Genomic DNA, 14,307 nt, shown 5'->3' on the forward strand with positions numbered 1-14,307 from the left:
TACACGCTGTTGCTGGACCTTTCTAATTGTGCGATGTCGAGGTTCATTTGCATTTGTTAAAAGATTGAGTTGTAATTTTAAATTCTTTTTTTCCCCTACCACTCATAACTCTTATGACCTGTGCCTTTCTTTTAAAATTCCCTTTTAGCGTGATTTTTTTTGGTGACATTTAGTTGGAGGTTAGAAAGTAATTAATATGCAAGTACACTTTCAGGTAAGTGTACTCTCTGTTCAGAGCTGAGTTAAAATGGTTTATTTTAAGCGCAGCGCATATGTTTTATAAAATGTGGACATCCCTGTGTGAGATTCAACTGTGTACCTTCATAGATTATTTAAGTCTTTGGACACAATGTCATGAGTAGTCAGGGGTTATAATTTTTTTGTACACATTTAAAAATCATGAGATTGTTGTGGTTCCTTTTTAGTAACAATAAGTAAGCATTTACACATGTTCACTAAATGCAGGGCATTTATATGGCAAGTATGTACATTAAATTATCACTTCATTGAATATCAAAGGAAACTCGAAATGCTGAAATACAGTTTCAAAACGTTAATTCTTTATGTAGCACAAAGCACAATTATTCATCCAGAAATTAACTGGAACCTCTTTGGTCCATATGTCAAATTAAACATCCCATTTATGAGTCATTTTTATATCATATGAAAGAAATGGGCTTACCCCACGTTTGCTTTAGTCATGCTTTGTAAACCATGCCCCATATATTTAAATTGCACCCTCTTTATTCTCTTTACGTTGCGGCATTTTTTATGAGAATAATTTTAAGGTCCAATAATGTTATTCTGTTTTGCTTCTTTGAATTATTTTGGAATCTCATTAAAGGGGATTACATTTTTGGAGGTTAAAAATAGGATTGCGGTCGTACGCCCCACTGCCTTCATACATATAAATCTTTTTGTCTGGCCTTACAAACAATGTACTCTGTGGCTCATTTTTAACATATAATGCCCAGAATGCCCACCTCCATTAAAACATTACTATCCATGCAAGCTTTTCTGCAGACGGCGTACAAATCAACGTGCGAATTGCATGTAAAAACATTTAAATTTGTATGGAAGTTCTGACATTCAAGACCACCACTTATCGTAAATATCTACTGTATATAATTTCTTCTGCATTATTGTTGTCCCTTGTAATTCCAGCAGGACAACCCCAAACATGTTCAGATCAACACGATCCCATAATATGTAGCATGAACCAAAAACAAAAACACGTAACAAGAACAATGGGACTACGTGTACGACATTTTTATATACACGTCTTCCACCATGCCATTTTCATCCAAAGATACATTTTTTAAAGCGCTTTTTTTCCATGAGATTTCCGGGTAAGGTGAGCTGGACCTATGTTGACTCTGGGCTTGAGGCGGGGTTGACTCTGGATAGTCACCATCCAATCACAGGGCATGTAGAGAAAAACATTTACATTTAAAAACATTTTTACATTCATTCATCGCCGCAATTTTGAGTTTTCAGATAACGCACATGTTTTAGGAACGTGCTTGGGAAGAAGACGCATCCAAGCGTGGGGAGAACATGCAAACTCTGTAACACAGTGGAGGCGTTTAACATTAATGATGCAGCATATCAATGACCCCAGACATACAGTACATCCAGCGTGATACATAAATATCTTGAGCAACGAGAACAGCACAGTCCTGCGACAGATGGTATGTCTCCAACGGCGACCCGGCCTCATCATCATCATCTAGTCATTTTTATGATTAGCCAAAATCCACTGAATATTTGCAGCAAAACCCTTGAACTTTAAACAAGGAGTTTGATGCACTTTCAAAAGGAAAGGGAGGAAAATGCAAGTTGATTGAACGTAGAAGGACAAGGCTAGATGAGTGCTCGTTAAGGACAATGCCTCTCTATAAAATCATTACTTTTTTCCCCTCAAAAAGTAGGGGAAAAGATGACATTTCTGTCTCCCGCATCTGGTCTCTGCTATGCATGGCCTTCATTTCGTCTCTGATACACACATCAAGGCCAGTCGGGCTCAGGGCTCAGGGCTGGTTCTTATGCGGCTTACTGTGAGGTTTTAGTTCTGAAGCAAAACAGTGGGAGGGAAAACTGTGTGCTCAGATGAATGTGTCGGAGAGTGAGGAGTGCACACTGTATCAATGCTTGTGTGTCTCAGATTTGTGTACCTGAGGATTGCAAACAGTATTCAATAAAGGAGTTAGAGCTAAATTGATTTTTTTTTTTTGTCCCGCTGAATTGAAGAATAGTTTTTTTTTTTAGCAGAATTTGACACTAACGAAACCAATTCACACAACGTTTTATGAGAGTCTGTGGCATAGGTCAAGGTACAGTACTTTTTGGCAATATTGTGCGTGTAGTAAATGTCTGCTAGTGCTTTTAAAAAAAAAAATCCTTTAAAAAAAAAGGAAATATGCACTATTTACATTTCTCAGTTGGCAGTTGACTGAAGCTTTGCTTTCAGTCTTTGCTACACATTGTCTAATCCCGTACTGTGTAAATGTTTAGGATTCTGCTCAAGAGGGGGTGATCACTCGAGACATCCACCGTACTTTCCCTGCACACGACTACTTCAAGGACTCTGATGGAGATGGACAAGATTCACTCTACAAGATCTGCAAGGTATGAAACAGTAAAGTGTGAACCTTAATTTAAAAGCTAGTCTCTCCAAATCTAATTGCTCTGGCCCTTATCCTTCTAAAACCGCAGTTTTAAATGGTGACTTTGAAATAACCTGAAAGACTTTAAATATGGATGAATGCTTGTGAAATTGTGCCCACTTTACTGTATCAATTACTGTCCCTTCTATGCATTCAACATGTTTTGGATGTGATCAGTCAAATGGGCAGCTCGGACAATTTTCTAACACTTTTCCATACTGTGCAAATCACCTCTCGGGAATTGGATTCCAAGGTCAAATTATTTTTGTAAAGCTCCTTTGATGTCTATCAAGACTAAAAATGACTTGTATGTGCAAAGTAATACAACTAAAGGGGAAAAGGAACTCAATGGAAATCAAATTTGTATTGTCGAGATGTTCCTTTTTTTGCTCATTTTTTTTCAGTTATGTTTATGGCAGGTGTTATCTTGTGCAAATATAAATATAGCTTTGTTTGTTTTGGTATTGACTAGCTTTATCGCTGTATATTATCATATTTAATGACTAAATAGTCACCTTTTAAAATAACTTTTAACAAGTTTTAAAAAAACTAAATAAATAAAACAATACAACAGATACCCGAACTCAACTACATTTTATTTATATAGTAATTTAAGAACAGCTACAGCACACTACTGCACATAAATATAACTCAAACATAAGACAATACAACATAATTTATATTAAAAAAACGCAGACAAATTTAAACCGGAAAATAAGGGACAACAAAAGCAGAATCTCAAGTTGCCTTAAAAGCTAAGTAATGCAAATGCAATATATTACTACATCCTCTGAGAACAAATGACTGTATGTTGAAAGTAGTGTATAGTAATATAAATATTTATATATATACATTTACTACTACCACAATATGGTCATTTCCATTGTTTCAGCAGCAATAGTGGCTCCAGAAAATTAAAAAATAACATATAACGAAAAAAATTTGTACAAGAAGCCATAAAGTATTAATGATTTTAAGTATAGAGGAATTATGTCATACAATTGGACTGTCAACATCATTCTTTTTGTCCTATTACAGAGTACGCTGCAGTATTTCTATACGAGTGCCGCCATAACTGTGAAAGCAATTTTACTAATAATTGGCATACTAATTAGCTTCTTTTTCATTTTTTGGGGAGTCTTCAGCCTTGATTTTTCTCATGTTCAGTTTCTGGCAACATATTTCATTTTGATGCATCACATAGTTTTTACCTAAAAGTCACATGTAGTTTTGTAGGGAAGAAATAGAGCATTTACACCTTTTTTTTTTGTTTTGTTTTGTTTTGTTTTTTTTTTGGGGGGGGGACTATCAGCACCATGGGAGGACCTGTCAGAGTGGGTTTCCATCCGGTCTGAACCCAAGTAGGTCAGTGGTGAGCTCGCCTTCATTTATATGCAAATTCATGTAGATTTGCTGCTGATAAGGTTGGCTGGATCTTGAGGCATGAGTGGGTTACAGCTCCGGATCCAGGACCCATTGTAAATTCATCTACACATGAATCTAGTCACTGTTGTGTGCGGGGTCTTTAATTTTCTAACCTTTATTCTCCGAGAAAGGTCAATTGCGCTCTGTGAACTTTTCCAGTGACATTCTGCTTCACTTTGTCACTGTTCCAGTCGGTCCCACGTCCATCTAACCTGTACAAGCTCTAGTAACTATGAAGAAGGCCCCCTGCAGCAATCAGGGTTAAGTTTCTCACTCTGTCTTTTTGACACTGAGATTTTAAGAAAAAGTTCTAGTTTATGTTGTGCAAAAAAAAAAACAAAAAAACATGGTTCTTGGTTGACTGAATTTTCAAAGAATATCAAAAAGATTTCCATCATGGACTCACAACTCCAAGATAATAGTATGGATGGACATTCACCAGAAAATTTAAATATAACCGAAGAACAGATTTTGTAGTCAAGGTTACTATCGGCATCGGATATTTGAAGTATGGAAAATGGTCTTGCTACCAATGTTTTCTTTATGAGACCAAATGATTTACGTGTTAAACAAAGTAATTCATTTTGCAATACATCATCCGACCAGCATGTGTTAATAGTCTGTACAAGTGTAGTTTAATAACGTATAGAGCGAACACGGTTTCAAAAGCGCATCAGAGTTGTAATGAAAGAGGTGTCCGCTTTACAGTCGAAGCTAATCCTTCACCCCGCTGAGCTTGTTATGTAGTCAGGCTAGCAAATTTAGATTTCTCCCACCAGGACCTCCCCCATCCATCTGTCAAGCAACATGTCACCTTGATGAGTTGGGAATGTGTGACTACTATACTCCATCAAGTATGTCAGCGTGGATTACATAGTCCAGACAGTTCGGCGAGACATCGCCTGCACGTTAAACCCCAAATTAGGCAAATTGATCAAGCCTGGGATTTCTCACTCATTTTTAAGAAAGGGAGATCGAATCGGCTCTGGCTGTTGATTCATTCAAATCTACAGCACATATACTGTAGATCTAAATCACGTGATGTTAAAAAATTCATTTTCCTTTTCACAATTTAATATTTTATCATGGTAATTGTTGTGCTTTTTTTCCATTTAAACTGTATTTAATGTAATATTGTTATTGTTTGTGATTATATAATGCTTGGTTTCCACCTTGCCTTTAGCGTACATCTACTGTAGTAATGTTCATGCTGATAGTGGGTACCGATATTAGACAAATTGAAACAGGTTAAATCCATCCATCCATTTTCTTAGCCGCTTATCCTCAGAAGGATCGTAGTGAGTGCTGGAGGCTTTCCCAGCTGTCAACGGGCAGGAGGCGGGGTACACCCTGAACTGGTTGCCAGCCAACTGCAGAGCACATGGAGACAAACAGTCTCACTCACACTCACAGTCACACCTAGGGGCAATTTGGAGTCTCCGATTAATGTTGCATGTTTTGGGGATGTGGGAGGACACTGGAGTACCTGGAGAAAACCCACGAAGGCACAAGGAGAACATGCAAACTCCACACAGGCGCGTCTGGGATTGAACCTGGACCTCAGAACTGTGAGGCCAACGCTTTACCAGCTGCTCCACCGTGCCGCCACAGGTTAAATCTCAGAAGGAAAAAAAACAAAGAAAAAAATCAACATTAGACTTCAATAATTTCTGTCATGGTCTATGTTTTTTTTTCGACGTTTTCCTGTGTTCCATGTTTTCCATGCCTTTGCGTGGTTATTAGCTGTGTTCTCGTGAATCTTTCTAACTTGTGTTGACCAATCAGCTTCCTCCAGCCACTTGTCCAGGTGTTCCTCATTGTCTGGTTGTTGTGGGTGTATTTAGCTCACTGGTTTCTTTCAGTTCTTGATGTTTCTCCGTTTATGTCGGTGCATTTGTCAGGAGAATAAAAACAAAAGTTGTTGGATGTCCTGGTCGCTCTCCCTGTTAGTTATATCATCAGTCATGTTTTGTTTCCAGTTGTAGGTTTATTTCAGTGTTTCTTTGTTACTTTGTTGAGTTGTTGTTTTTTGTAAATGAAATATCATTTTGAGACTCCTGCCTCATCTCCCTGCTTCCCTGCACTTGGGTCGTCCACGATTTGCCTTGCCTTCCTCACATTATCATACCCAATATTTCTCACTTACTTGCACAGCAAGAATGAGATGTATTTTATATATATATATATATATATATATATATATATATATATATATATGCTTTAGATACAACAAAATTGGGTTATTTTGAGTCCCATTCATTGCAAGTATGTGGACTCTAGCTCAAGAGTTTCTAAATTTCCTAAACAAGTGAAATATTAAGCGTGATTCTGATGTCAAAAATGTTGCTAATGAAGAAACATCTGCATCGTGCTAAAATAATTGAGCTCAAATCATTAATATTGCTCATTACAACATTTAGTATGGAAATTGATTTGATCAATTATCATTCATCACTTTTTTTTTCTTTTTCCAACCTCTCTTCCAGGCCTATGCTGTCTATGATGAGGAAATTGGTTACTGCCAGGGCCAATCATTCCTTGCAGCTGTCCTCCTGCTGCATGTAAGTAAAAGTTGGAAAATGCATGCATTAACATAATTCACGTATTGTGATCCTAAAAACATCAAGTCACATTTTGTTCATGTGCATAATATATTTGCAAATGAGTGTTAAATATATACAATACACATGTATATCCACATCGTATGCATATGAGTGTTGCGTTTGTGACTCTCCAGAGCTGTGAAAAAGTATCAGCCCCTTTCTCAAGTAATTTCTCCATTTCATCAAACAAATGTAAATATTGGGGTAAAAATAACCTTAGTAAACATAAAATGCCGCTTTAACTGGTGGTTTTATTTATTAATGGAGAAGAACCTATTCAAAGCGCTCTGGGGTTGTATTGAAAAAGTAATTTGTTCATGATTCAACATAAAGTAAGAGATAGCACAATAGCTCATCTTATTTTTGTGCATGAATACATTAATAATATTGGGAGACTATTTTATGGATTGACGAGATAAAGGCGGGGTACGCCCTGAACTGGTTGCCAGCCAATCGCAGGGCACATGGAGACAAACAGCCGCACTCACAATCACACCTAGGGGCAATTTAGAATGTCCAATTAATGTTGCATGTTTTTGGGATGTTGGAGGAAACCAGAGTGCCCAGAGGAAACCCACGCAGGCACGGGTAAAGAACATGCAAACTCTACACAGGCGGGGCGGGTTCAAACCCTGGACCTCAGAATTGTGAGGGCAACACTTTACAGCTGATCCACCGTGCTGCCCAAAGTTATTTATGTATTTATTTCTTTATTTTACTCATAGAATTCTTGAATAAGAAGGGATAAACCTCCAATAATGTTTTGTGGAATTGCCCCCCCCTAACAAAGAACAACAAAACATGGAGGGGAATTAAAAATTGATAAAAAAAGAAAGAAAAATAGTGACAAAATTTGAATACAGTTTGTGAGTAAAAAAAAGCATATAGCTGAAAACACAAATTCAGAACTGCAAGTATGATGGGGTCCATTGTCACTGCCAGTCAGTCAAAAGTTTGGACAGTTTCTTTTTCAATAGCATTAACGGTAAGAAAAAGTATTTTTTTGAAAGATTTAGGTCATAATTCTTTTTTATTAATCCTTTCTCTGTGTTTGTGTACACTAAAATAAAACTTTGTATTCAAGGTAACTCACCTGTAACGTACATGACAGCAGTCGTAGATTGATGAAAAACAGATGGCGGAGGTCTGTTTGGTGTTCAAATGACGTCCACCCAAGGTTAAAGACGCAAAAGGGTGAGGGAGACCTGAGAGGTCAACAGGAGAGAGAGTTGCGCAATGAATGAGAAGATAAAGTCAAAAATGGCAGGTACTGAGGACAGCAAATAGAGATAGAAAAATGAAATGATTGTAGAAGATCAGGGAGTCTCGATAGATGTAATGTTTAGTAGACGAAGAAGGAGGCAGGTTAAAGAAAAGGAAGCGTTTGACCTTATAGAGATGTCAAGAATATAGGTTCACCTGCAGCGCATTCAGGTCCAAACGCGCAGTAGCAGATAAAATGCCACTTTGTGTGTTTTGTTTGTGTGTGTGTGTGTCTGTGTGTGTCTGTGTGTGTGTGTGTGTGGTGTGTGTGTGTGTGTGTGTGCATGTGAGTGTGAGAGAATTTTATTCATACAGTTCATTTGTAATTATTTTAAATCAGATATGCTGTAAAGTAAAATCAGCGTATGTTAAGGTACAAGGCAGATTAACAGGCCTGAAGACGGGCAGGTCGTTGAAAAACAGATTTGTGCCCATTCGGGTCGGCCTGATGGATCTTTATAGTGAAGGTGAATCCCTAATGTCTGGAAACCATGTATGATAAATATTTTATACAGATATAAATGTCACTTGAAAAAAAAGTGTCCATTACAGTTTTACTGTTGTTTCAGATGCCCGAGGAACAGGCCTTTTGTGTGTTGGTAAAAATCATGTTTGACTATGGGCTCAGAGCCCTCTACAAGAACAACTTTGAAGATCTTCACTGCAAGTTCTATCAGTTGGAGAAGCTCATGCAGGTACATAGCAATGCAATCTTTTCGATATGATCAAAATCTAGAGTCAGAGTTAAGGCACGGTAATATTAATGAAGAGCTTCACTAGATTGAGTGACAGTTATTTGCATGTCATAAGGGGTTGGTCACTATTTAGTTATTGTATTTATCCGTTTTTGTATTGTGTTGCACATTTATTTAAAATGCCGTGACAAACGTGAGAAGAAAAGAAATTACATAGTTTTTAAGTACTCTGTATTCACTTCAAAGGATATTGCAACTGGGATCTGGAACTTTACAGAAAACCATTGTCATTTACCACCTCTTCGTAGCTATATCTACAAATACATGTTAAACTGTACCACGCAAAGCGAAAGTCAGTTCAACAACCGACCATCTGCGTAGTTATCAACGCAAAGTTCAAAAGCCAGTGTCTGTGATGGTATGGTGATGTGTTAGTGCCCCTGACATGGGTAACTTCCACATCTGTGACGGCACCAGCAATACTGAAAGGTCCATACACCTACATACTGTATGCTGCCATCCAAGCAATGGCTTTTTCAGGGATAACCCTGCTTACTTCAGCAAAAAAAACAACTGCAAGCCAAATTGTGCATGTTACAACAGCGGAATACGGAAAGATTATGTAACACGGAGGTAAACATGCTCCTGTCGCTTTTTTTTTTTTTTTTAAAGGCATCAAATTCAAAATAAGTGAATATCGGCAAAAAAGAAAGCCAAGCAAGATGATCAGTTTGAATTAAACATTAAATATGTTGGATTTGTAGTGTATTCAGTTGCATATCGGTAGAAGTTGATTTGCAAATAATTGTATTTTGTCATTATATTTTAGACATTGTCATTGGATAGTCATTATATTTTATACATTGTCGCTACTTTTTAAATTTAATAGAGCTGTAAAAACAGGGTTGAATGTGACTTGTTATCCTTAATTCTCGAGTTATTTCTGCATGTTTTGTTCTGTACATTATAATCACCCCAAAATACATTTTGATTGTCTTACTTTGCAGAATTTGGTTTCCACTGATTTTCTTTCCCCCACCTCCACTCTTCTCTTCTAGGAACAGCTACCGGATCTGTGGTCCCATTTCCAAGAACTGAACTTGGAGGCACATATGTATGCCTCCCAGTGGTTCCTCACTCTCTTCACCGCCAAGTTCCCTCTTTGCATGGTTTTCCACATCACTGATCTTCTGCTTTGTGAGGTACAGTTGTAAGCACAACAGTATATATATATTTTTTTTTTCATAATGCCTATGCTCACTAAGGTAGCGGGCGTGCTAGACCTGATCCCATCTGACTAAGGGTGAGAGGCGGGGAGCTCGTCACGAGCCAATCGCAGACCACATAGAGATAAATAACCCTTCAACACTCACATACATAACAACAGACGGTTTAGTTTTTGAAACGCGGGTAGAAACCGGAGTACCTGGACAAAACCCACACAGGCATGGGGAAAACATGTAAATTCCACACAGTTGGGGGGCGGGATTTGAACCCCGGTCCTCAATTCTGTGAGGCCAACGCTCTACAGCACATTCAGTTCTGGTGAGGGTCTGAAATATTGACGAATACATACCGTATACAGTATTTCCCACTTCTCATTCTTCACGTTGATCGAGAGCCTTGTACTCCTCCATGCACATTATACATACTGTACTTTATTTATTTTTCTATTTGAATACAGTGAGTTATTCAAAACATTTTGTCTCTTCATTGTTCCATAAATTAACGGCTACAAGCATCATGTTTGTCTTATTCTGGAATTTTTTAAGGACACTTGTCCGCCTCAAGCTATAAGAAGTCAACAACAGCAATTTGAAATGTTCAAATTTTCATTTAGGAATATGATGTCTCATTTTGTTCAAAATTCCAGCAATCTGACTTTGCTTTCCAGCCTTAACTCGTGTATTTTCTCATTCATTCTTGGTCCGTCCATCCCTCCTACTCTTTCTGCTCTCCCACCGGCCTCCAGCAAAACAATAAGAAGCTTCCCAGGTTTTTTTTTTTTTCTCAGCCAGTGAAGCGCATGATAAGAATCTGTTTGTTAAAGCTCCATTCTCATCTCCTGCTACTCTGACAGCTGTTCTCCTCAAGTATCATTTTCTCGATCTCATCACTGTTCTGTGTTCACTTTTTCCCAAATAAAAATATGCTCCATGGTCAGCTGTCAACATAGGTCTTGTGTTGAAGTCCTGCGTAGTTAGCATGGAGACTAAGGACAAATGATATTGCAGTCTACAGTCCATTTATGTGTTAGAATTTTACATTTATTGGGCATATTTTACTGAATAGTCTGGACGGATACGTACTAAATGTCTGACTTCCTCGTCCAACTTTCATCCCTTAATTTGCAAGGACATCCACAGGCCTGGCGACTGACAATAATCTGTTGTCAAGACAGCACAATCGACATGGAAAAAAATAAGTAGTTGACTGACCGATGGAAAAAATACGTTGGGTATATTCTTCCTTTTAGATGCTCACTGAGCTGTAGTCTTGTGAAATACACAGTACAGAGGTTTAGAGTTTAAAATTAAATTGAACAGCAATAACAAAGAGTTACATGATCGTAACAAAATTTTTTTTTAATTTAATCACTTAGTCACTGTGGAAATAAGTGTTTCATATGCACATTATATTTACTTACCGGTAGATTATTTTCGGGGGAATGTGTGTAAAACAAAAGCCAGAATGATCTTCTCGTTTTCAACATTAAAGATGTTTCCTGGGGATTTCATTTCACCTTTACTTTTCCTCTTCTAATCTAGCTGTCACCTTCCCAGTCTGTCATCACAACCCTGCTTTTTTATTTTTTTTTTTTTTATCCTCCCTGTCCACATACCTGTAAATGCATGTCACGGTACACACCCGTTCTTTTCATGCCAACCTATTTGATCCTAACCCTGCATTGTAGCGCCATCTTGAGTCTTGTGCAAATCGGTGTGTCACAAGACGGAGCTCCCCCTCGCTTTTGTTATTTTTAGAGCTGTCTGGGTATTTTTAGCTCTGTGTTGCCATGTGAACTCATCACAGAGACTTAAAGACTTGTGGGTGTTCCCGCAGAGCTGCCAGCTCTACATTTTCTTCGCATCAATATCACATGTATGATGAGTTATGAGAGACATTCTACTCCAAACAATAAATCACATCTGAATCTTTTTATGTATTCATGGTTTTAATACAGCAGCAAATAAAACACTTTTAGCTCTTTTTCTATTCTCATTGTGACTGAAATGAAATTCCTTGTCTTCTAGGGTCTGAACATCATCTTCAATGTTGCCTTGGCTCTGCTCAAGGTTAGTGGCTGAACTCATTCACTGACACATCACACATTAAAAAGAATTCAATTTTGACTGCCAACATTTTTCTGAAATGTCCTGTCTACGTATCGTTTTGACCACTTAAACGCACCATCTGGCAGTGATCATGAAGACGCACCATGTTCAGTGCTTTAGTGATGCTTTGTAGAATTGAACTTTCTTCTTCAGCTAGCTTCACTTGGTATTTGTCACCACCTGATGTCCAGTTGTAGTAGCTGCAGTTGAGGGATGGCATGCATAGGTTTATGGACATAGTCCATTCTAGAAAAGATCAAATAAAGCTGACGTCTATAAGCCAAAACAGAACCCGCAACCAAAAATGAGTGAAAGGTTTTCCTTGGAGCCACTTTGTTGTTGTCTGAGTGGTGTGGCGTTCCTGTCTGTTGTGTTACCAGATCTCCCTGCGCTTGTATTGATTCGCTCAATACATTCATATTCTATATTGATGGTTCGTTGCAGACAATCATCAATCATCCTTGTTCATGTATTGCAGAACTTTTAAAAGCACACTTAGAACCAGCCACTGTTGTACACAATGGTGTAAAAAAGTGTTTGTCACCCGCCTGATTTTTATTTATTTTCTGCATGTTTTGTCACAGTCGGAACGGTGGACGACTTGTTAAAGCGTCTGCCTCACAGTTCTGAAGACCGGGGTTCAAATTCTGGCCGCACCTGTGTAGAGTTTGCATGTTCTCCCCGTGCCTGTTTGGGTTTTCTCCGGGCACTCCGGTTTCCTCCCACATCCCATAAACATGCATTAACTGGAGACTCTAAATCGGGGGTGTCAAACTCATTTTTGTCGCGAGCCACATTGTACTTGCGGTTTCCCTCAAAGGGCCGTTATGGCTGTTAAACGATGAAAATCTTTAACTGCTTCATTATATTTACACATGAAATTCATGAACTAGTTTTGGAATGAGAAATCAAGAGTAATGGGTTTTTCCAACCACTCTATTTTTGTTGGATAACACAAAAATGCTTGTAATATCTCAATCTTATCATTTATGATAGGACAATTTGAAATTTTGGTACAGATTTGAACCAAAAAAATCATGGAAGTTGATACACATAATTTGCCTCCGCGGGCCACATGAAATCATGGGGTGGGCCAGATCTGGCCCCCGGGCCTTGAGTTTGACACCACTGCAGAGTGTCCATAAGTGTGAATGGTTATTTGTTTGGATGTGCCCTGTGATTGGCTGGAAACCTGTTCAGGGTGTACCCCACCTCCTGGCCCAAGATAGATGATTGATAGGCTTCGACACAGCCGTGACCCCTATGAGGATAAGGGGTTCGGATAATGGATCCATGGATATCCCTTAATTGTGTGAGTGGAATGCAATGTAATGTTTGTCACACTTGTTTCCTTCCCATCAATAAACAAATTTCAATATTAATCAAAGACAACACAAGTTAACTTTAAAATTCTTGTTTTTAAATGTTTTTTTTTTTTTTTTTGTAATATTAGGAAAGAAAATAAATCCAAAACTACAAGGTGCTTGGTTGGGTCACCACCCTTAGCAGCAATAAATGCAATCAAGCATTTGAGATAACTTGGAATGAGTCTCTCACAGCGCCGTGAAGGAATTTTCCAACTTTTGTCTCGTCAGACCAGAGTATTTTCCCAAATGTCTTTGGTATCATCAAGATGTCTTCTGGCAAAATTGAGAAAAGCCTCAGTATTGTTTTTGCTCACGAGTGGTTTTCATCTTGGAAATCTGCCATGTAGGCCACTTTTGCCCGGTCTCTTTCTCCTGGTGATGTCATGGACACTGAGGCAAATTATGCCAACAGTTCTTTGGATGTTTCTCTGCGGTCTTTTGTGACCTCTTGGATGAGATGTAGCTCTGCTCTTGGGAGAATTTTGGTGGCTCAGCCTTTCCAGGGAATGTTCACCATTGTTTGTTTGTTTTTGCCATTTTTGGATCACTTTGATTTGCTGGAGTCCCAAAGCTTTAGAAATAGTTTTACAACCTTTTCCACACTGATAAATGTTAATTACTTTCTTTAGCGTATGTTCCATCATTTCTTAAGATCTCGGCATAATGTCCAGCTTTTGAGGCTCTTTTGTTCTACTCTACTCAAGCATGTCCTACTTGAGTAATGTCTATTGAGCTCAGGTGTGGAAATATAAGCCCTGGGTGCGGCGAGAGAAATTTAAACCACAGTTAAGTTTGAACATGGTGGTGGGGTGGGGTAATAACTTTTACACAGGGTCATGTAGGTTCAGATTTTTTATTTTTTTGCAACTATCCTTATTTTGGACCCCTTGTCTTCATTAGCGTCGTGGCCATGCTGGAGCCAATCCCAACTATCTTCAGGCGAGAGGTGGGAT

At 38.4% G+C, this 14,307-nt stretch overlaps 1 protein-coding gene across 3 annotated transcripts in view; it reads left to right on the plus strand.

Moving 5' to 3' along the window:
- Positions 1-14,307, plus strand: part of rabgap1l (RAB GTPase activating protein 1-like) — an 89,999-nt gene that overhangs the window by 57,624 nt on the left and 18,068 nt on the right. The window contains exons 14-18 of one of the 3 annotated variants that reach the window (XM_061825201.1): positions 2,515-2,628; positions 6,578-6,652; positions 8,527-8,652; positions 9,711-9,854; positions 11,907-11,948. In XM_061825201.1, the coding sequence (XP_061681185.1) occupies positions 2,515-2,628; positions 6,578-6,652; positions 8,527-8,652; positions 9,711-9,854; positions 11,907-11,948 (501 nt within the window). The other 2 variants (XM_061825202.1, XM_061825203.1) reach the window with 2 other exon arrangements.

This window comes from Syngnathoides biaculeatus, chromosome 7 (assembly GCF_019802595.1).
Source record: "Syngnathoides biaculeatus isolate LvHL_M chromosome 7, ASM1980259v1, whole genome shotgun sequence".
Taxonomy (NCBI): domain Eukaryota; kingdom Metazoa; phylum Chordata; class Actinopteri; order Syngnathiformes; family Syngnathidae; genus Syngnathoides; species Syngnathoides biaculeatus.